This window comes from Nomascus leucogenys, chromosome 20, assembly GCF_006542625.1.
Source record: "Nomascus leucogenys isolate Asia chromosome 20, Asia_NLE_v1, whole genome shotgun sequence".
Taxonomy (NCBI): Eukaryota; Metazoa; Chordata; class Mammalia; order Primates; family Hylobatidae; genus Nomascus; species Nomascus leucogenys.
In genome coordinates, this window is record NC_044400.1 from 40,281,925 (window position 1) to 40,305,220 (window position 23,296).

General features: G+C 34.7%; 1 protein-coding gene across 6 annotated transcripts in view; it reads left to right on the forward strand.

The window, feature by feature from the left end:
• Nucleotides 1-23,296, forward strand: part of GABRA2 (gamma-aminobutyric acid type A receptor alpha2 subunit) — a 143,759-nt gene that overhangs the window by 40,747 nt on the left and 79,716 nt on the right. For 5 of the 6 annotated variants that reach the window (XM_030800987.1, XM_003258401.3, XM_030800988.1 and 2 more), the window contains exon 4: nucleotides 17,452-17,519. The exons of the other annotated variant lie outside the window; for it this stretch is intronic. In XM_030800987.1, the coding sequence (XP_030656847.1) occupies nucleotides 17,452-17,519 (68 nt within the window). The remainder of the gene's footprint in view (nucleotides 1-17,451; nucleotides 17,520-23,296) is intronic. 6 annotated transcript variants of the gene reach the window in all.

Consider the following 23,296-nt stretch of genomic DNA (forward strand, 5'->3'; position numbering starts at 1 on the left):
GCATTAACACACATTTGAAATTATTGGGGTTGTACTTTGAATGTTATTTTTTATTACACTGAAATGCTTTCCTTCTACAAAAAGTAAAGAAATAACAGAAAATTATTTTGCTAGGTAAGCAGAAATATTGTTGTCAACAGCAGTATTGTGTGGGAATGATAGAAATATAAAAAAAAATTAGCCTGCTTTATCTTATGAAGTTTTTTGTAATAAGAATATGGCAAAAATGTTTAGTCCCTTACTATTAGTAATATACATGAATCGTACTTCTTAATACATTGAGTTTTCACTTTATGTTGATTTATAAATAACATCTTACAAAGATAAAAGTTTGCCCCATTACATATTGACTTTTAAAGTTCTTTCTCATTAATATGGATATTAGAAACAACATGTAAATTTGTAACAGCAAAGTTTTTATTTTTACATTCTCCTAACTCAGCTGTTAAGCTGGTTTCTATCAGTACTTTAGAGAACAGCATGAGATTTCAGAATGGTGACTAACAAACTACAAATTACTAACTAACCCAGGAATACTAGCTCTGTATTTTCCAGTGCTCTGACTGGAGTGTGGACTCGTAATGTTCTAGCATACTCCATGCGCTCTGATTTCCATCTTTAACAGCTTAAGATAAAGTGGGATTCTATTCTTACCAGGAGAAGGCAGTTTATAATAGAAGTTGTATCTTTGACAACATCTTCACTCTTCCTTTCCCTTGTCAGAGGTCCAGACTGAGCATGCAGCAATTGCTTGATGAAAGATTGCCTTGAGAAATGTAAATGGCTGAAGGAACCACACACAGCTTCCCCTTGGAAATATTCTCTCCCTTGCCTGTCAAGGTGAGGATGTCTCCAAGTTGTACTTAGTAAGCTCTTGGTAGATATTTGTTAATTGAACCAAATGATCCCACTAAATAGATGCAAATCAGCGTGCATTCAGTCTCTGCTTCCCTTTCCTAGCTGACTTTTTTCACTGGTGGTTTGATGAGAGAGGTCTTCAACTCCCTTTCTGGAGTAAGCTGAACCACTAGATAGTGAAGAAAGACATTTCAAAGGAGAAGGCATTCCAAATCTTCTACCTAGGTGATGGTTTAAGAGCCAGAACAGTCCCCAAATGTGTTGGCGTTATATAGACGTTACATTCATTCTTGTGTTGTATTTATTTGTGATTAAAAACCAGAGACTATCATGATGAGATGTCTTTAGTTTCTACTTCATGAACGTTCTGTATCCTGTCTACAAGTATGCAGGCATTCTTTAAGAAAAATTAATTGGAAAATAATAACTGTATATATTTATCCCTTACAATGTGATGTTTTGATACGTGTATATATTGTGGAATGAGCTAGTAAGGGTAATTAACATATCCATCACCTCACATACTTATCATTTCTTTGGGCCAAGAATATTTAAAATCCACTCTTAGTAATGTTGAAGTATAAAATATGTAATTATTAATTATAGTATCCTGGCTCTCCAATAGATCATCAGAACTTATTCCTCCTAACTGAAACTCTGTATCATTTAACCATCATTTCTCCATTTCTTGCCTCTTCTCCCCATCCTCAGCCTCTGGTAACCACCATTCTACTCTTTTATTCTATGATACAGAATTTTTTTTAGATTCCACTTGTGAGATCATGCCGTACTCCTTTTTCTGTAGCTGGCTTATTTTACTTAGCATAATGTCTTGTAGATTCATCTATGTTTTTTGCAAATGACAGAATGTTGTTCTTTTTAAAGGTTGAGTAGAATTCTGTTGTGTAGATATACCACATTTAAAAAAATTTATTTCTGCATTGATGCACATTTAGGTTGTTTCCTTATGTTGGCTATTATAAATAGTGTTGCAATAAACATGGGAGTGCAAATATCTCTTCAACATACTGATTTCAGTTCCTTCAGTTCTTTGGGTATACTTAAAAGTGCAATTGCTGGATCATATGATAATTCTATTTTTAGTTTTTTGAGGAACCCCCCATACTGTCTTCCTTAGTGACTGTACTAATTTACATTCCTATAAATAGTGTACAAGGGTTCATTTTTCTCTACATCTTCATCAGTTCTTGTTATCTTTTATGTTTTTGATGATTGGCATTTTAACAGGTGTGAGGTGATATCTCATTATGGATTTAATTTGAATTTCCCTGATGATTAGTTATGTACAGCATTTTTCAAATATATCTGTTAACCATTTGTATACTTCTTTTGGAAAGTATCTATTCGGTTCTTTTGTAACCCCCTTTTAAACAGAATTATTTATTTTCCTGTTATTGGGTAGTTTGAGTTTCTTTTATAGTGTGGATATGAGCTTCTTACCTGACTTATGATTTGTAAATATTTTCTCCCAGTCTATGTTTTTTTCTCTTCCATCCGTTGTTTCCTTTGCAGTGCAAAAGTGTTTTAGTTTAATACAGTTCTATTTGTTTATTTTTGCTTTTGTTGACTGTGCTTCTGGGGTCATATCCAAAACATCATAGCCCAGACCAATATTGTGTAGCTCTCCCTTATGTTTTAATCCAGTAGTTTGATAGTTTAGAGTCTTATATTTAAGTCTTTAATCAATTGTGGGTTGATTCTTGTATCAGGGATAAGATAAAGGTCTAATTTCATTCTTCTGCATGTGGATAGACAGTTTTTCCAACATCATTTATTGAGGAGTCTGTCCTTTCCCCAAAGCGTGTTCTTGAAACCTTTGTTCAAAATCAATTGACCTTGGATATGTAGGTTTATTTCTGTGCTTTCTTTCCTATTCCATTGGTTGATATATGAGTTTTATGCCAGTACTATGCTGTTTTGATTACTATCTTTATAATATATTTTGAAGTCAGGTAGTCTGATGTCTCCAGTTTTCTTTATTTTGCTTACAAATGCTTTGGCTATTCAAGATATTTTGTCATTTTATACAAATTTTAGGATTGCTTCTCCTATTTCTGTGAAGAACAACTTGGAAATTTGATAGGAATTGCATTGAATCTGTAGATCACTTTTGATGGCATGGATATTTTGACAATATTAAATCTTCTAACTCATGAACATAAGGTATCTTTTCATTTATATGTGTCATTTTCAATTTATTTCAACAATATTTTATAGTTCTCATTGATCTTTTAGCTCCTTGGTTAAATTTACTCCGAAGTATTTTTATGCAATTGTAAATAGGACTCAGATTGTTCATTGTTGGTATATAGAAATGCTACTGATTTTGTAGGTTAACTTTGTAGTTTACAGCTTTAATTAATTTATCAGCTCTGACCATTTTTTGATGGATTATTTATGGCTTTCTGTATGTAAGATCATATTGTCAGCGAACAGAGAAAATTTCACTTCTTCTTTTCCCACTTGGATGCCTTTTATTTTTCTGTCTTGCTTAATTGCTCTGGTTAGGACTTCCAATACTGTTGAATAGAAGTGGTGATCGTGCACATGTAGGCATTCTTGTTCAGGATTCCCAAATAGTCTATACTTTAAAAATAAATGTAATATAATTAATTTGGATAAATAAATGTAAACAAGGAAAACTACAATAATAAATATAAGACATAAATATGCAACATGTTTTAAAAGCACCAGGAATCTTACACTAAGAGGACATATAATATATTAAACATATGTTTATATTTCACTTTTCCAAATCATTACAATATATCAAAAACAAAACTCAGAACTATAATAAAAAATGATTGTACCTAAACAAAACACATGCCTGGGTTTTTTCATTGTTCTTAACTCTTCCTGCCTTTATGGACCCTTTGTTGACCATCCAAATACAGTACTATATTGTTTGAGTCATCCTTTTTATGAAATGTATGTTGACTGCCCACTGGTAGTAGGATGCGAGGTAAGGGGCAAGCATTCCTTAGCGGTAGAATGGAGACAATTTTATTATCTAATTTAATGTTTTTAACTTTTACTAGAGAACACTAAGTACCATATACACAGAATTCACTTAAGTATTTGTTGACTTTAATTCAATTGATGGATGACAAATGGCACATGTAGGTGTTATGGGAATCATCCCAAAAAGCAGAATGTCTTTGTTGTTGCTGAGAGTGTAAGGCAAAGCACAGCAATGACTAACTCATCTTAAAATGTGTGCATGACATTCTAGTTATGATACAAGATGAGCAAAATTATTAGCATCATGATCTTAAAGTGATGTCATCTACAGCCTGATTTACTCTCAGCATTGTACATTCATGTCTTTACTGATATTACTGTTAAAATCTAAATTACAGGGATAAAGACAGTGTAACTTATTGCTTGGATGGTTAGCACCAGTGAATGTAATTGATATTTCTCTTGTGTCTGTAACTATTGTCATTTTTTCTTCTTAGGGTAAGCGAATGATGTTTGTAGTTGCCTCTCATTTTCCCCAGAAGCAGACTCTAAAACATGGATTTATTTGGGAAATGATATCAGGAGGGACTAGAAGAGGGAGTGGCAAAGTGAGCCAGTTAGGAAAGAACGCCAATGCAAGGTATCCTAATGAGCAGCTTACTGCTCAGGACAACTATGGTTTAGTACCACTGTGGACTCTTGGGGAGTGACGTGGAACATGCCTCAGAGTTGTCTCTACTTATGGGGAGAGAAAGCTGAGTTATATTTCTTCCATCTCCCATTAGTCACTGATTGCTAGTTGCTCTCAGGAACATAAACTCTGTACACTTCCAGTCTACCCTCACCACCAGAGAAAGCCCTCAGGCAGAGCATCACAGCTGCAGTAGGATGCCATTTCATGTATAGGAATTGTGATTGTCAAGGGAATATGGACAAGGAGCTGATACTAGATACTAAATTGGTCTTATGTGGTCTATTAGTCCATTTTCACACTGCTATAAAGACATACCCAAGACGGGGTAATTTATAAAGAAAAGAGGTTTAATTGACTCACAGTCCCACAGGGCTGGGGAGGCCTCAGGAAACTTACAATCATAGTGGAAGGGGAAGGGGCACATCTTACACGGTAGCAGGTGAGAGAGTGTGAACAAGCGAACGGGGAAGAGCCCCTTATAAAACCATTGGATCTCGTGAGAACTCACTCACTGTCATGAAAACAGCATAGGGGAAACCGCTCCCATGCTAAAATCACCTCCCACTAGGTCCCACCCTTGACACTTGGGGATTATGGGAATTACAATTCAAGATGAAATTTGGGTGGGGACACAGAGCCAACCGATATCATATGGATATACAATATTTTACATTTTATTAATAGGATTGCCTTAACTATAAAACTTTTGACCTGGAATCATTATTCATTATAATAAGAATGATGTACATATATTTGGCAGATAACTAGAAATTTATCTCCAGGAACATCTTCAACTTTCTTACCACTAGATTTAAAAATCTATTTCCATTTGTTTAAATACGCTCCTTACTCATTCCTGATATAATCAAGGATGTTTTCTCTTCCCTCCTCGCTCTGCGTATTAGTTGCCAATCCCCTTTAGTTAATGTCCTGGCTGCGTGCTAGAAAATTTTCCTCTGTCATTGATCTTTTCTCTCTCCTGTATATTCAGCTTCTCCCTTTCAACCTCAGTCTTTCCCATCTGCCTTGCCATATGTTCAACTATCTTCTGCCTTAAACAAGCAAAACAAAAAGATGTCTCTTTTCCTCCACCTTGCCCTTTTGCTAGAGTTCTCTTACCCTTCACAGTCAAACTTCTCAAGGCTTGTTTAACGTCTCTTTAGTCTTTTCCTCTTCTCTAATATCTCTCACACCAAGCTGGCTTCTGCGCATTCTTTACTCTACTAGTGACTTCAAGATCTCTAAATCCAGCAAATATTCCAGGCCTCAGACTACTGGATCTCTCAGCAGCATCAACTGTACATCACTCTTTCCTTCCTAGGAACATGAATTGCCTTTGTAGCACTCATCTCTAGTCTTTGAGATACTATATTCTCCTCTACTTTTGGTCACTATCTCTCTGTATGCTATTTTCTAGCCTAATTTCCTAGCTTACTTTCATTTACAAATTGTTTAAATGTTGGGACTGCATCCTTTTTGATTTCTTGGTGTGTATTCCAATATTAGGTATATTCATCTACTTTTTGGACTGCAATTATAACAGTAACACTAACAATAGCTAGCATTATGGAACATTGTTATCTGGCATTGTTCTGTATTCCTGTCAAGCCTTAATCCTCACAGGAACCCAGTGAGGTGGCTTCTTTTACTTTTCTTGCTTTAGAGATAAAGAAACTTAGATGCATAGAGGTTAACTAAATTGCCTAGTTATTATTCAGTGGAATCATGGACTCTGGAGTATGCATTCGCAGCCTGGAACTCCCCAATTAGATACAGATATACATAGATGGCAAAATCTTTTATATTACCTTGTATGTGTCAGCTATAAGTGATTTGATAAAGTAACTCATTTAATCTTTATAACAAGACCATAAGGTAGGTATAGTTATTATCTATGTTGAGTTATACATATTATACAGATAAAACTCACTGTCCAAGTTCACACAATTACAAAGCGTGCATGTTAGCTCTGCCTGTTTCTTCATATCCACCTTGTATTATTCTTCTACTCCCTCTCTGTTCTCTTTCTGTACTTTTTTTCATTTCCTCATGAGATCCAACTATATTTTATATCAATATCTTTGAATCTGCAGTTTCCCCTATGCTGGTTAGGCCTAATATTCTCTTATGTGTCTCACTCAAACTTACACACTTTTAAAAGATCTTTATAATGCACCTTTTTATATCACTGAAATATAATTTGCTTAAGGAATCCTACCCTTCCTCTACCCCAAATTGAGTCAGGCTAAATGGTTGTTTCCCTGAACAAATATTCAGCTCCTACTACATTCCAGAAATTATTTGTTCTTGGGAAATATCAGTAGAAAAATCAATCTTTGTTTTCTTAGAGTTTTTATTTTAAAATATGTGTGCAATATGTAAGAAACTTACAGGGAATGCTGAAAATTAATGTTGTTGTGGAAAAAGTGGGGAAAAACAGGGCAAGGTAAGGGAGATCTAAAGTATTGGGGATGGAGGGAAGGTGAAATTTGAATTACAATGTCCATTTCAGGCTTATTGGAAGACAGTGATCTTTCAGCAAAGTCTTAAGTAAGTTACTATTTTAAAAAAGCTTAGAAAGTGTCAGGCATGTAGTCAACCCTATATAAACATTTGTTAAACATGAATAAGCAGGCAGGGCCTGTGGCTTATACCTGTAATCTCAGCACTTTCGGAGGCCAAGGTGGGAGGATTACTTGAAGCCAGGAGTTCAAGGCCAGCTTGGGCAACAAAACCAGTCCCTGTTTCTAAAATAAAATAAATAAATAAAAGTTAGCTATGTGTGGTGGTGTGCACCTATAGTACCAGCTACCCAGGAGGCTGAGGTGGGAGGCTCACTTGAGCCCAGGAGTTGGAGACTGCAGTGAGCTCTGATGTTGTGATCACACCACTGCACCACTGCCTAGGCACCAGAGTAAGACCTTTTCTCTAAATATAAAATAAAACAGTAGGGTGAGAGAGTAAGTTATGCATCCGTGACAAGGGCCTCGTAGGCAGAAGAAAATGTCTGTGAAATATCAGGCGTGTTTAATGAACAGTCAAGAGGTCAGCGAGGCAGCAGTTAGTGAGGGCAATAACAGAGAAGAAACAAAGTAACAGGTTATGGTTATGAAGTGTTGTGTGGGTCATGAATATAAGGCCACAGCTTTTAATACTTGGAGTGAGATATAGAGGCTTTCTGGGGTTTTGTGAAGAGAATTGGCACAATCTGATTTCTGATTTAAGAAGAGACTGTGGAAAAATACTCATGGAATGGAAAAGTAAGGACCTCCAAAAATCTGCTCCTCCATAAAAGCAACAAGAGCAGTGGCAGAAGTTATATAATCAACCTTCTTGGTACTCTTGAAATTAACCAAAGCCTTGCAACAATTTGAGGAGCATTTACAAGAAAAATGTCCAAAGCTTGTTAAACACATTGAGCTTTGTGTAATTTTAACTTTCATTGTTTTATCTTCTTTTCTGCATTCTCCATGCTCAACTTAAAAATCAAGCCTTGCAACTCTGTTAATTGTGAAAAGTGGCAGTCTAGCAGCCACTGGATTTGACAGAATCAGGTTGGATCTTCCCCAAAAGTCCCATCACCAGCAAACTGTGACCATTTGACCTGTCTGTCCACTCTCAGGGCTAATCTTTATTTGACTTGACTTAGCTTGCTCTTGTGGACGCTCTATTTCCAGGGCATTTGATGAAAACAGTTAGCAGGTATTGTTTAATGTCATAGTAATTTTAACAGAGATATAAGCTGGCATTAACAAGAGGCTGGGCAAAATCTAAAGAAAAAACTGAGCACTGAGATGACAATAGAGGGCTTTTAAAACCTCAAACCTATTCCTGGGAATCTAGAAAGCCTTGCAGAATTGCCTGAAAATGACTTAAAATGGCCTTAATCTTTCATGCTGGATGGCCTTGAGATTCTGCAAAAGCAGGAAGTGAAGGCTAAGGCAGAGTTATGAACTGTGTACTGGAGTGTTGAAGACATTATTTCCCCCTAATCCTTTCACCCCACAGAACCTTTGTGCAAAGGCTGGGAAACTTACTGCTTCAAAGCATTTAAGAAAATCACTGCTATTATTAGCAGAGACTTCAATGGCTGCAAAAGACAAAGAATACAGGCTTTACAGAAATAGTCCTATAAAGTCACTAAACAAAAAATAGCAACAGGAACAAATAGCAACACACACACTCACACACATGCACACAGACATGCACACACACCTTGAAGAGTGGAAGGATTTCTTATCTTTAGAGTTATCATATAGTATTTACAGTTTTAAGTTTTCAACAAAAACTATGACCCGTGAAAAGAAACAGGAAAATATGTTCCATATACAGAAAAAACAGGAATCAATATAAGTTGTCCTTTAGGAAACTTAGATATCAGAATTACTAGTCAACAAGTTTAAATGATCTTTTCAATGAACTAAAGAAAACAAAGTCTAAAGAATAAAAGGAAAGTATAAAAACAGTATCTCACCGAAAGAGAATAATGACAAAGAGATGGGCATCATATATTTTTTAAAGGATCTCATAGAAACCCAGGATATAAAAACCAACAGAAATAAATCCTTTACTAGAGGGATTCTGTAACAAATTGGTACAGTCAGAAGAATCAATAAATCTGAAAAAGGTTAATTGAGATTTTTCATTCTAAGGAACATAAGAAAAAAAAAAGAAGAAAGGAATACAGCCTTAAAGACCTAGAGAACACATAAAACATACCAACATTTGCATAATAGAATTTCTAGAAAGAAAAGAAATAAAGGACAGAAAGATTATTTACAGAAATAATGGTTAGGAAGTTCCTCCACTGGTGAGAAACATTATTCTGTGCCTCCAGGAAGCTCAACAAAATCAAAAGATAAATTGAAAGATGTATCTACAAAATACTAGCAAATTAAATTCAGCAACATGTAAAAAAATATACACTAAACCGAGTTATATTTATGCCAGGAATGCAAAGTTGCTTCAACACATGGAAATAAATTGCTATAATATGCGATATCAACAGAAAAAAGGCAAATGCTTCATGATCATCTGCACAGGTGAAAAACAGTAATTTGACAAAATCCAACACTCATTCATGACAAAAATTTTTTATAAATTTGGAATAGAATAGAATAGAATGGAATCAAATAGAAGGAATTTAATTTATAATAAAATTTTCAAAATAAGCAAATCCATAGAAACAGAAACTGAATTAGTAGTTGCCAGAGCTTGTGAGAAGGGAGAATGGGGAAAGACTGCAAATAGATATGGGATTTCTTTGTGGTGATAAAAATGTTTCAAGTTTAGAGTAATGTGGTATAACCTCGTGATGATACCAAAGAGCACTAAATTGTACACTTTAGAAGGGTGTATATTTTATATTGTATAAATTGTATCTGAATAAATCTATTATTTTCTTTTAAAAAAAGAGACTGTAGGGGTGAATGAGTGCAAGCAGTATTCCCAGAGACAGATGATGGTAGCTTTAAGAGTCGTAATAACAGAGGAGGTAAGAAGTCTTTGGATTGTACCTATCTTTGAGAAGAGATTTACTGTTGAAAAGAGAGAAGATGTGAATAAAACCAGTATTTGTGACCTAAGAGTTAGAATAAATAAAATACAATAGGAAAGGCTGTAAATGCCATGATTTTGGAGCGGAAAATTAGTTTTGTTTGAGACATGATAAGTTTAAAAACGCTATTGGACAGCCAAGTGGAGGTGCCAAGTAGACAGTTGTATATAGAAGTCTATATTTTGGAAGAAAGTTCTAGACTGCAAATAGAAATTTAGAAGTCCTTGACTACATGAAATAAATCATCAAAGAAGTATAAATACAGAACACCAAAAACTGAAATTTGTGGCATTCCAATATTATTAGGTTAGGAGTTAGAAGTGAAGGATTTAGGGAAGAAGTAACCAGTAAGGTTGGAGTAAAATAAAGTGATTACGACGTCCTGGAGAAGAAGTGAAGAAAATGTTTCCAGGAGAAGTTCCCTTATTGCATACTCTCATAGCATATATCATGTCTGCAATTGTATATTTATTTGATTTTTTGCATAGTATCTCTCTTCATTAGGCTATAATAAGCTTCATTACGATAGCAGAGGCTATGTCTACTTTAAATGACTGTGAACTAAGAGTAAGAATTTATTTAGTTAACCAGGATTTATTAAGAACATATACTATGTCAGGGGCTATTCTGTGCTACAGCTTTATGTTTCTGAGCAAACAAAACCCCAGTCTTCATGGAACTTAACTTCTATTGGGAGGATATAGACAAATACTATTTTACAGAACTTTCTGTGATAATGGGAATAAATGTTCGGTTCTTCTATCCAGTATAGTAATATAGCCACATATGGATAAAATATGACCAGTGTACTAAGGAGCAAAATTTTAAATGTTATTTAATTTTATTTAATTAAAATTTAATTTAAATGGCCACATGTGTCTCATGTCTACCATAGGAGTAGATACATACAGCAAACAGAAAACAATAATAAATAAATGAACCTACAGAGCTAGGGAGAGATTTGGAGTGGCTGCAGTTTAAGATAGAACGACAACTTTATTCACTCACTCACTCACTTACTCATTGCTATATTCCATTGTGTTGGGAACTATATACCCATCCATAATGAACAACAGGAAAGAATAAACCTGATTAGCCTTATAGATAGATGGTGAAAAAGAAAATCTTTCATCTCATCTTAACTGCCTGATCTATATTTTGAAACTGAGTGGCTTTAAGTCAGAAAACTGGTCCAACCTTTCTACTTCTCAGTAGCTGTCTATTTACACTCTCAAACTCCAAGAAAATAGTAAGACTAGAAGGTCAGAAATGGGTAGGAGACATTAGCCATAGAAAATAATAGCCTGAGAATTAATCCAAGAAAAAAAATCTATGGATAGGAACAGAGAGGAAATAATCTTTTTTATGGGAAATTGCAACTTTCCAAGATTTTCAATCTTAAATGCCTACAAAAGTCAAGTAATTGGCACACATATGGACCACAGAGAATCAGATAGTTCTCTTCCCATTTATTGTGGATACCTCACCTTGGGAAGTGATATATTGAATTTATTCCCTGAATTTATTCTTAACTTTAAAAAGATAAGCTTTTTAAAATAATAATGAATGCCTGGTTTTTATTTTCACTATTATTTAAAACAATTATTGAAGATTGGCTAATGCAATAACCTAAAATAAAAGTAAGAGTAGGATAAAAGAGGTTGGGTTTTTTTCTAAATATGCAGATGATTGCGTACTTAGAAACTTTACTGGCTCAATTGCATGTGAATCAAATTATAATTAGTTTTCCTGGATTCCACATCATTGACGTGGAGAACATTTTCCTAGAGAAGTTATTTTCCATTCCTAGAATAATATCGTTACTGCCTAGATGAAACGATAAATGGTCAATATGAGTTCACCTCTTCTTTCATATGATGCCCACAAAAACTTTCAGAAACATTTTTATGATTCTCTTTTCAACTCTACATATACAATAGTATATGTATATGTATACCACTCTCTTGAGAAAATCAGTTTCAAAGTGGTGTGTATGTGTGTGTCTATGGTGGAGGAGAAAGAGAAGGAGGATCTGGTACAAAGAATGTACATATCAAATGTCAATCAATCATTTACAAAAAGAGGATTTTGCTGTTGCCAAATGTTAGAAATTTTTGTTTGGAAAGTTTGCTTGCTATTGTGTGTTATATAATCCAGTACAGTTCAACTATTACTGTGTTTGTCAAAATCTTTTCTGACAAGCTTTTAAAAAGAATATTTTCCACTTACTCTCTTCATGTCCTTACCCTCCATTTACTTTCCAAACCTCTTCATTTGTTTTATGCCTTTATAGTTTTACTGAACCTACTCCTTTCCAGGCTCCACACATCCTCTAACAGTCAAACCAAAGGGCCTATTCCTGCAATATTACTTTAAAACAAACAAATTATTCCCTTGACTTCTACCATTCCCTAATCTCAATCTTTTTTTTTTTTTTTTTTTTTGGTCTTAACAATGGCATCATCTTCCAAACTGAATACTCTATCTTCAGTCTACTTTGTCTTGGCTTGCCCTCTATATAAATGTAACATAATATATCTGGTAACATAGCCCTAGCCACAAAATTCTCCAAGTCAAAGTCCTTCAGTGAATCTTCTGCTGCCATGTATATAAAGACAATAGTCGTATTATTGTGGCATGTCGGATCTGTTTTGATACAACTCTGCCTTTCTTTACAACCTCATCTCATCCTCTGTATATGAATGTTAACCTTGTTTAAGAGTGAAAGTTAACTATTTGTGGGACTTGACTTTTGCACAAAGGAGTTTCCCTGCCTCGAATATCTACTCTGCTCTTTGTTGGATTAGAGGATGCTCAGGACCATTGAAAATTACAAAAGAGTGAAACCTCCATGTCTTTCTCCAAGATGCTTCTATGGGCATTGAGATATTATCTTTTTGGTTTGGTTGCAGCAGACGTTTCTTGTATTACAATTTTTTAAATGGTTTTTTTTTCTATTATGTTGTGAGTCTTTCACAGGCAGATGTTTTGCTTTACTCACTTTTTATCCTCAACCATCTATTTTAAGTGAATCTTGTAAAATAAATCATAATTGAGCATTAATTTTGTTCTTTCGTAGTTTTGCAAAGGTTTTATAAAGAAGTTTTATTGTTATTCTATGCTGAAGTTCCCAGTAAAAAACAATATTTCATTAATTAAACACTTCTTGAAATTATTTATATGTGCATTTTGGATATCATTTCAGGCCATTTATTTTTTCTGTGAATCAGTTAAAAAAATCAGAGAAGTACACAGAAGAGTAAGATTAACAATGACCACCCCCATCATATCTTAAGATTTTGTCAAAATTGGTTAGGATTAATTTTAAAAGAATGAAATATTAGGAATACATTATGTGTCCCTCAGTACATGTCTGCAGGCATCTTTTACCATCCTGAATTTGATGATTGCTCTAAGGATTATACATTCTTCTATGTATGCCACATGCATTACTTATTTCTCCTAAAGTACCTATTATCAACTTTGTTGTATTTTGCCTCTGGAGAAATCTATACAGAAAATCCTCTTACTTTTGCATATTACTCTTGGTATTTCTCATGTCAACTATTTAGCTGGTAAACCATTATTTTGAGGTAACTAATGGTGGATATTTCTGCTAGGAGCTGCGTAACTGTTCTGACTTCAATTTTGGTTTGCAGTGAATCAGTGCTGTCTTCAAGTACATTCCTTCCCTTTGCTCAGCTTTGTTACTTCACTGGAAGCCTATTACTTAGACTCTCAACCTGCCTTTGTCAATGGAAAGTTTAGGCTCTGCCTTCACAAATGATGGGCATATTTTCCTCATGACTAGCAACATCTATGCATGACCATTTTTAAAGTTGATGAAATATTTTGGAAAAAGATCGATGTTCTACATGAATTAAAATGAGAAATAATTTGTTCAAACATACAGCATGTAACATGTGATTGACATTGTAAAAGCCCTCGTGACATAATAGTAAGCAGAAATGGTGCAGTCTCTGTTCTTTGTGGAGCTTAACTCCTGGATTGGGGAGACAGACCAAACACAAAACAAAAAGCAAGAAGAATATATTAAAGCATTCCAATAATGGCAAAGTTGAAAGTTCCCATAAAAAGAAAGTGTCAGAGAGCAAAAATGAGAGAATAGGGCTTACATTACATAGGGGATTGTGAATTCCTGCGCTGAAGAGAGATCATTTAAACTGAGACTAAAATGCAGAGAAGCAATTAACCGAAGGGAAAATGAGAGATAATAGCCATTTTGAGTCAGGACAGATCTTGGTGTGTCAAGTAAGAGTGATGAGGGCCAGGCACGGTGGCTTATGCCAGTAATCCCAGTGCTTGGGGAGGCCAAGGAGGGTGGATCATCTGAGGTCAGGAGTTTGAGACCAGCCTGGCCAACATGGTGAAACCCCATCTCTACTAAAAATACAGAAGCTAGCCAGGCATGGTGGTGAGCATCTGTAGTCCCAGCAACTTGGGAGGCTGAGGCAGGAGAATCACTTAAACCCTGGAGGCGGAGGTTGCAGCGAGCTGAGATCACACCACTGCACTCCAGCCTGGGGAACAAGAGCGAAACTCCATCTAAAAACCAAAAACAACACAAAAAGAGTGATCGCGACTGAAGAGTGAACCATGGTAACTAAAATGCACAGAGACTCAGGTTGCCACCAGACTGTAAATTCACTTGCTTACTCTGTAACATACATCTGTTCAATGGATCAGATGTTCCAAATCCACATGGGAAAACAAACATAAGCAGACGATACTATAAAATGTCTTGACAAATCAGAGACACAAGGTTAGAATCACCTGTATTCTCCTGGAAATAGCCTACATTCATATAATCTCCCTAAACTCCCTTCCCCTCCATTCCTTTCTTTTCCCTTTTCCTTTGTTCACTTCCCTTTCCTTGTCTTAGGGAAAGCCAAAATATAACCAAAGATTGAGTTTTGATCATAGAATTCTAGAAGATTGTGTTAGATGTATCAAATATCCATACTCATTACACTGAAATATTTCATTAGCCCATGTAGGTTGTTTATAGCTCTGTGCATCCGTCCATATTGAAATCTAAAAAACAAAAAAACAAACAAACAAAAACTCATTGCTAAGAATACCTTTCCCATACTTAGACACTATTGGATGTTCATCGTCAAGTGTTTGGCTTGCTGATTTTCCTTTTTCTGAACTTCCATAGTAGGACAGTATCTCCCCAATGCATACATTATTTAACTATGTTTATGAAGGCAGTAATCCATGAAACCATTTCCTTTTCTAAAAATAACTTTTTATATCTATGTTCTGAGTCTTAGGTGTTTCTCTTACTGCTTAGAATTTTGAGGCTAACCTTATTTTTCATGTCAGTTCTTAGCTGACACCTCCCAATAGCCACTAGGTGCTGATACTACTTTACCCTTTACTTGCCATTTAGCAAATAGTGAATATTATTCATATCCTTAGCATCAATACATTCACACATTTTTGTCATTTCTTGGACTCTAACTTTACTGCTTAAACTAAGGAGAATCATTTTACTTTCTTCTCTTAGGGTAAAAGCTACCTTCATATTTTAATTTCTCTTCTCTGGAACATTTTAGGTCAACAGCTGTAACAAAGTTTTATTCAGTTACTAATTGAATAAATGTAATAGTGTGATTAATTTAGTGTGGATAAAAGGAAAAAATGTTGAGTCTCATTTCCACAATTGCTTTCTAGTATATAAAAACTCAGGTCCAGCACCAGCTACATAATTTGTGATGCCCAGTCCAAAATGAAAATACAGGGCCCTTTGTTTAAAAAACAATTAAGATTTTTTAAAGAAAGCACAAATAGACCATTAAATTAAGCATGGGACTCTTCTGAACTCAGGGTCCTATGGGACTTTGTATACACAGAAAGCTGCTCCTGAGCAGGTCTTTGGGGTAGGTGACATCTGAAATAATTTTATAAATTTATTTTCTAATGCTTTTATAATAGAATTTCAAAAATACAGTTTTAGGGATAAAATAGTATATACAACAAAGCTTAATGAACATATTTATTTGGAGCACTGTAACTAGGTCTTTGGCATGGAGTATTCTGGTGAATAGAAGCATGCGTTTAATAAGAAACTACTGTTAGTTTTAAGTTTATCATTGGCTATGGTATAATGCTTTGATTTCGCTTGAGTGATCAGAAACTAGATTGCTTGGGTTATAAATCATTACTCTATCTACTCTACTAGCTGTGGGTCTTTGGCAAGTTTGCTTACCTTTCTTTGAATAGTTGTACACACGCATAGGGATAACAGATAATCTACCACATAGGTTTGACATGCAGATTATGATATTTCAGGTGCTTTAAAGAGTACCTGGCATGTAGTAGGCATTCAAAGTCTAACCTGTTTTATCAATATCCTTTCTATTTTTCATTCTTACCTTAATGGATACAAAATCCCAGACATAGTTTATTCTCTTTAATGGTTGTAAATTAATGTCCAGTATAATACGAAAAACAATTCATGTTATTGTTTGTGTAGAATTACAAATCTGACAGCTAATGGATAAGACATTTAGCTCATGATGATAAACATTAATGATGTGTTTTTTTCTACTACAGGAGCAGTGAAAAGATTTTTGTTTTTTTATCTTGTCTTTGACCTTTTCCCCATCACCATTTGGCTTATTTAAAATAAAAGATCTAAATTACCTGGTTAATAGAGCACTCCAGTTAATTGTATTACAGTTATTATGTTACATAATTTTAGAATCCGATTTAGTTCAGTCTTAGCATTTCAGGCATTCTTAAGTACAATTAAAAGCAAGCTTGTTTGAAAGTAATCTGTTATTTTCTTTTATTCTTATGTCACTGAATGACTGAGCTTTTTATATTAATTGGAATTATGTTTATTTATAATTACCAAGCTGTTTTGTGCTGTATGGAGGAGATATACTGATTTACAATCTGTAAATTGAATCTTTACCATCATGAGATACTGAAATATTTAGTTGAAACATCAAATTTAGGATTATATCAAATGATACCATACTTTATTTTTAGTACTGGTAACACATTTATTATAAACTATTTATTTCACTTAAGATGTTTCCCAAGAAACTATTCATTTTGAGCAATATAAATGAGGATGCGCTAATCAGATATGGTTTCCAAGTAAGAATGTCACAATACTTCTATGCATTTTGCAGTTAGGATGGTGAAAACCAATGAAATAACTGAGCACTATAGTCATTACGGTTGTGAAAGTTGACAAGAAAGTAAAACCCAGTACTCCCAAATTTATGACACAGCTTTCAAAACATACCGTGTACTCAAACCCTTCTCTCTCCTGTGGCTCTTATTATATAATATCTATATTCAATCTCTTTTCTCATATCAGACAGTATTACTGAAGTCTTCACTAACATCTACGTGACCAGTTTTGGCCCTGTCTCAGATACAGATATGGTGAGTTTTTCATTAAATAGTATTTTTACTTCACATAATGGGGAGTGGGGGCTAATTTTGAATAGACTAGCATTTTTAGTGTTATAGAATTATGTATATGTCTCATGTCTATTTAGTCTACTCAAATACATGGATAGTTAAAAATGTTTGGATCTGTGGTTTCATTTCAAACTTCAGTGTTTGGATTAGCCCTATGTATTTTACATCATTTTCAAAACATGTCTACCTAGCTACAGTGTGATAAACAATTATTTAAATAAAATTAATTGTATTAAGAAGAAAAATTTTCTAGAAGGATTAAGGCAGAATTGTGGACTTCCATAAGGAAAGTGAATATAGTTTCACAGATAAAGACTTCTTGCAGAATTAGGTCATGGTCAGTGTTACACATTTAAAAACAACAACAACAAAAAACCCTCTGAGTGGAATTGAGCAAAGTGATTGCCTTGTTTTGCTATCTACGTACATACAATACATATAATCTGCACACATAGTAGGTATATATAAATCAACCTAAAAAAATTATAATGTTGGTACTCTTGGATTCTATAGAACTGGTGTTATTTATTTTTCCTTTAAAATGAGACAGGCCTGGTGTGGTGGCTCACAATTGTAATTGTAGCACTTTGGGAGACTGAGGTGGGAGGGCTGCTTAATCCCAGGAGTTTGAAATTATCTTGAGCAACATAGTGAAACCCCATGTTTACCAAAAAATATAAAAATTAGCAGGGTGTGATGGCACATGCCTGTGGTCAGAAGGCTGATGTGGGAGGATCACTTGAGCCCAGGAGGTCGAAGTTGCAGTGAGCTGTGATCATGCCACTGCACTTCAGCCTGCATGACAGAGTGAGACCCTGTCTCCAGTCAATCAATCAATTAAAATAAAATAAAATGAGATAGATAAGTGAGGAAAATTGGTTTGATGTGTTAGGTACTGGTGGACTAGAATCACCAAAGATGAATTATTGATGAAGCATTAAAAATTTAATAATCAGTCCTTCACTTTTACTGCTAACTATAGTGCTCTGTAATAGACAATTTTTATGAAATAGTTTTTCATTCATTAATAACTTGTCAGATTCCACCACGTCAACTGACATTTGCCTTACTTTGCATCCCCTTGATGTGCATGTCTCTTGTCCCCTGCTACCTCCCTGCCAAATCTGTGGCTCATTCACCCCTCAGGCATCCTTCTCTCCAGGACTTCATGGCTCTTTAGAGATTCATCTTCCTTATGGCCCAGGCACTGAGAATTAGAAAAGCCCTTGTCCCTTTTTGCCCAGTTATCCCCCACTATGTCATTTCTCCTCAAATTCTTCCCTTTTTCTGATAACTTGGGGGAAAGTTGACAAGGTTGGACATTTTCTACCTGGATAAACAAACAAAACAAAAAGCATTCCATTTTTGTAGGCTTTCATAAACATCATCAGCTAATTTAATAGAAGCTCCCTACGTTTCCATTAGAGAACCTAAATTACACTTTTATGGTACAAAATATGCTGTTTATTCCATCAGAGCCACACCTCTGACCTCAGAGATTTCTTATCTTGACCTGGGTGGCTGAAAATATAAGGCCCCATGTGGTTGAGGGGTGATCCTTACCTCTGGAGAGGTGGTTGATACTAAATGTTGGCAGTCCGTTAAAATTCGTTGAAACAGGAATGTCAAGATTTAAGTGCTTTTATTTTTCTCCTTCAACTCTGGTCTTAGGCACAATTCTGGTACAAGAGGAAAAAATCCTGTTCTTCAGCATCACCCTCCTTTTTCCCTTGCATCATTGTATATTTTGACCTGAAATATTAATCTGCCTCTTTCCATGGGTCAATTTAAGTGGACAGATCCTTATAATGATGACAGAGACAATGTTTTTTTAGCAAGAGTGTGCATTCCAAATGTTACTGTTTGGCTATAGATATAATTTTGTCCTAGTAAATAGTCTTTGTCTTAGTGCAGCTTGTCTTAAATGTTCCCAAATGTTAGAGACACAGTGCAGATAAACACCTAACTTCTATCTAAAATCAAGTAGAGTCAGAATTTTGTTAACCACTACATTGAGAAATTAGCATATTATATAAATTATGACTCTTACATACGGTTACTTTGTGTCTTATTATCAGCCAAAACAGAAAGGCAAATGATATAAGACTCCCAAATATCAGTACATTTTCAATATTGTAGTTTTTTCATGTTGTAAATTTCAGTAGTAGCAGTTACTGCATTGAAATTTTAGCTTTAATTTTGCAAAGTGAATTATTTTACCTAAAACATCTCTCTCTCTCTCTCAATCTCTCTCTGTCTGTATATATATATATATATGCATATATACATACATAAATGCAAACATATATATTTCTAGCAAGACATGATTGGTATTTGGGGATTTTACACAAATTCATATCATACTTGTTTGCCAAAATGTACAAAGTCATTTGTTTTCCAGTGATGATAATAGATTAGATTAATTCTCTACCTCTCCTTGTTGTGACCATTCTTTGGGATCACTAACATATTTAAAAAGCTGGTAGTTGATGTTAGGTATATTGTCATTAGCAATAGAACACATTTAGCTACTTTATATCTGAATTGAACTAAAAGCAGTTGTGTTTTATCTGTAAATTGAACCCAAGAACTTTAAAATTTTTTAGCAGACTCAAGATATGCTTTCTTATTTGGGGGGATTCTACCACAAGTCATAGTAAACATTAAAATATACTCACAGTACCAACATAGGTTGCATTGAGTGGAATTTCAGTTGATAACATTTAAATAAAAAAACACTTACTTTGATTTTTTAGTTTTCTTTTTATATTTCAGAATACATGCGTGTGTGTGTGAGTGTGCATAGGCACACCGAAATATAGATATATTCTCAAAAATGAAATGCATATTCAGCATCTTAGTAGGTTTTTGAAAATCTTGAAGGCCCTAGACATTTTCCCTAATAATACATTTCCCTTAATGCAACTAGCCTGAAAAATTTCTATGAGATTGCTCTGCTCTTGTCAGATTTCCTACTTTATTTCTGTCTTTATTTACCTCATTTAGTCAGGCTTGCCAACAGTTGTTTTAGAGGAAGTCTAGTTCATCACAAAACTACCAAATGGGAGCATACTATATAAACACAGTCCAGTCACAGGACATCACAGGGAAAATCTGATGTAAAGAATTATTAACTAATAAAAGACAGCTAAATTCTTTTTAAAACATGGATAAAAGAAGATTCCAAGTGATACAGAATTAAGAAATGCAGATAGAATATCTACTTCTAGGGCTGCAGTGTCACCACTTCCAAAATCAGAAAGAAACTGAAGACTGGAAAGAGCACCATTTCCCCCTAAGACCTGTGAATTCTGACCTCACTGGAGGGGTGCTGCTGCTATAGGAACATGCAGTTACTGGTGGTGAAGAAACATGTGAGGGTATATGCTAAAGCTGGTCCACAGAAATATGCTTCATGGGCTGAAAACTCATAGCATGTCAGTCCTTTGAAGCTGTGCCAAAAAATGACAATGCAGCTGACCCAGAGAGACCAAGAAAGAAAAGCTCCCTTCTCTTGTGACTGCATTGGAGTGTCCCTCCAGCACCCTCTATTGACAAAACCTGACATTGTATGAGCTGGCAGAGGAGCAGTATTTATAGGATCCATCAGGTATCACAAAGGAAATGAAAGAAGGGTGGATTTGGAGTTGAGAGGCAGTACACAGATAGCTGAAATACTAATAATGTGTAATACAGGGAAGATGTAAACTGAGGACCAGGAGATAGTTTGATCACTCAACAGGTACTGTTGATATTTGATATTTGTGCAAATCTAGAGAAGAAAGATGCAGCTAGGAAAAATTACAGTTGAATAACTTACAGACACAAGTAACACAGACACATACAAACACATGCATTTACTCACATTGTAAGTCTATTAGGGAAGATGGTGCTCAATTAAAAAACATATATACATTTTATGAAGAGAAAGGATTTGTTCCTCATGATGATCAAAGATTTCCATGTTGATATTATTTTTACTGGAAATCAAGATAAGTAAGGAGGCAAAGTTGGAATTTATGTTTAGTATGGATGGAGCAACAGCTTGAGCAATGAGACGTGGCTGTGACACTCTAAATAAAAAGAATGTTATCATGATGGGAAGGGAAAACATAGCCATATTATTACCTACAAGTCAAAGTGGATGTGGAGATATCGAATGAATATCTTACAGAAGCAATTTGTTAATAAGAGAAAAAGTAAAGAACGAATTTAGTTTTACTTTTAGTAGCTTAGCTGATACACTTTTATTTCTAATCAGTGTGCACAGTCAGTAGCAAAACCTAAATTCCTAATTTCTCTTATTCAGGTCAGTGATGTAGATTTGTTATGACATTAGCCTGAGAGAAAAAAAGCAGCATAGCAAAAAGAATTATGAACCAAAAGAATATGCAAACACACACACACATGCGCGTGCACACACACACACTGCTATCTTGGAATCATTAACTGGTGTAATTGTCCCAAAAATGTTGTAGATCTAAATTATAATTAAAGATTCTACTTACAGTTTCTGCAATTAAGTTAAAAATATTTTATTTCAACATAAGGAGGTAATTAATTTTTGAAATGTATTAGTAGCTGACAATTGACCAAGTTTGTAGTAGGCATGTATATTTTAGCAATTTCTAACTTACTCTACTTTTTTTCCCTTTTTCCTTGGTTTCTATATAGGATGTCTTTCTTATATTACTAAACATTTTCACTGTATGTGCATATTCTTAAGGTATAAGTATTATAACTACCAATTATTTAACCTAAACCTAGACTGAGAACCTCAGCCCAAATTGTTATCTATTGTGAAGTGTTAGGGTTAGAGCTTGGGCAATGAAAACTTTGAAGTAATCTTGAGATATCTGATAGAGAGTTTACCATTAGGCTAAGAAGCAGGCAGTCTGGTAAGTATGACCTTGGTTTATTGATTATGTTGATTTCTCCAGTTAATACTTTTCTTCCTCTGTAAAAACACAGATTATCTCTTAAAATCTCCAGAAGCTACTGGGATATTATTTAGTTCAGTAGTCAACATCAAGGAAGTTTAGAGAGTTGTGAGATTTAATATCTGGTCAAAATTGACACTGAACTTAATCTGTTATCCTTTATCAGAAGTTGCCATTTGTAAATGTAGTTCACTAAGAAAACCTGTGATAAACATGGCAAACCCTTTGTATCAAAAGTAAATTAACAATGTTTACTCCCTTTAAAGCCATCATGTAGAAGCTGGCTGCTGTAAGGTTATTGACATTTTGGAAAGTTAGAAAATAGACACTGGGAACATTCATTCATTCATCAAATATTTTCCAGCACCCTCCTAGAATTTATAATAATATTCCACAAAATGTGATTTATAGATACTTGGATTGTAACCGTCTGAATTATTTTTTAAAATAGTTGTTTCCTGGGGTATTCCTACGATCTATGGACTCATACTTACTATTTGTAAAACATGAAAGTCTATATTTTAACATGATAAGTATTTGACTTTATGCTAAGGGAAGCACAAATCTATTATAAGATTGGTGAACAGGTGGAGGAAGGTAGAGGTTGTGTGTCAGAGTAAGAGTTCTGTAGTCCAATAATTTATATTAAAGGATAGGGAAAAGGAAGACTAGTTAGAAAGCTGATTTATTACAGGCATGAGATGAATGTGGATTGGCCCAGGGCAGTGGAACTGAAGATGGAGAGCACTGAAAAGATTTAAAAGTTCTCTGTGGGTTAGAATTGGTGATCTGTTGGAT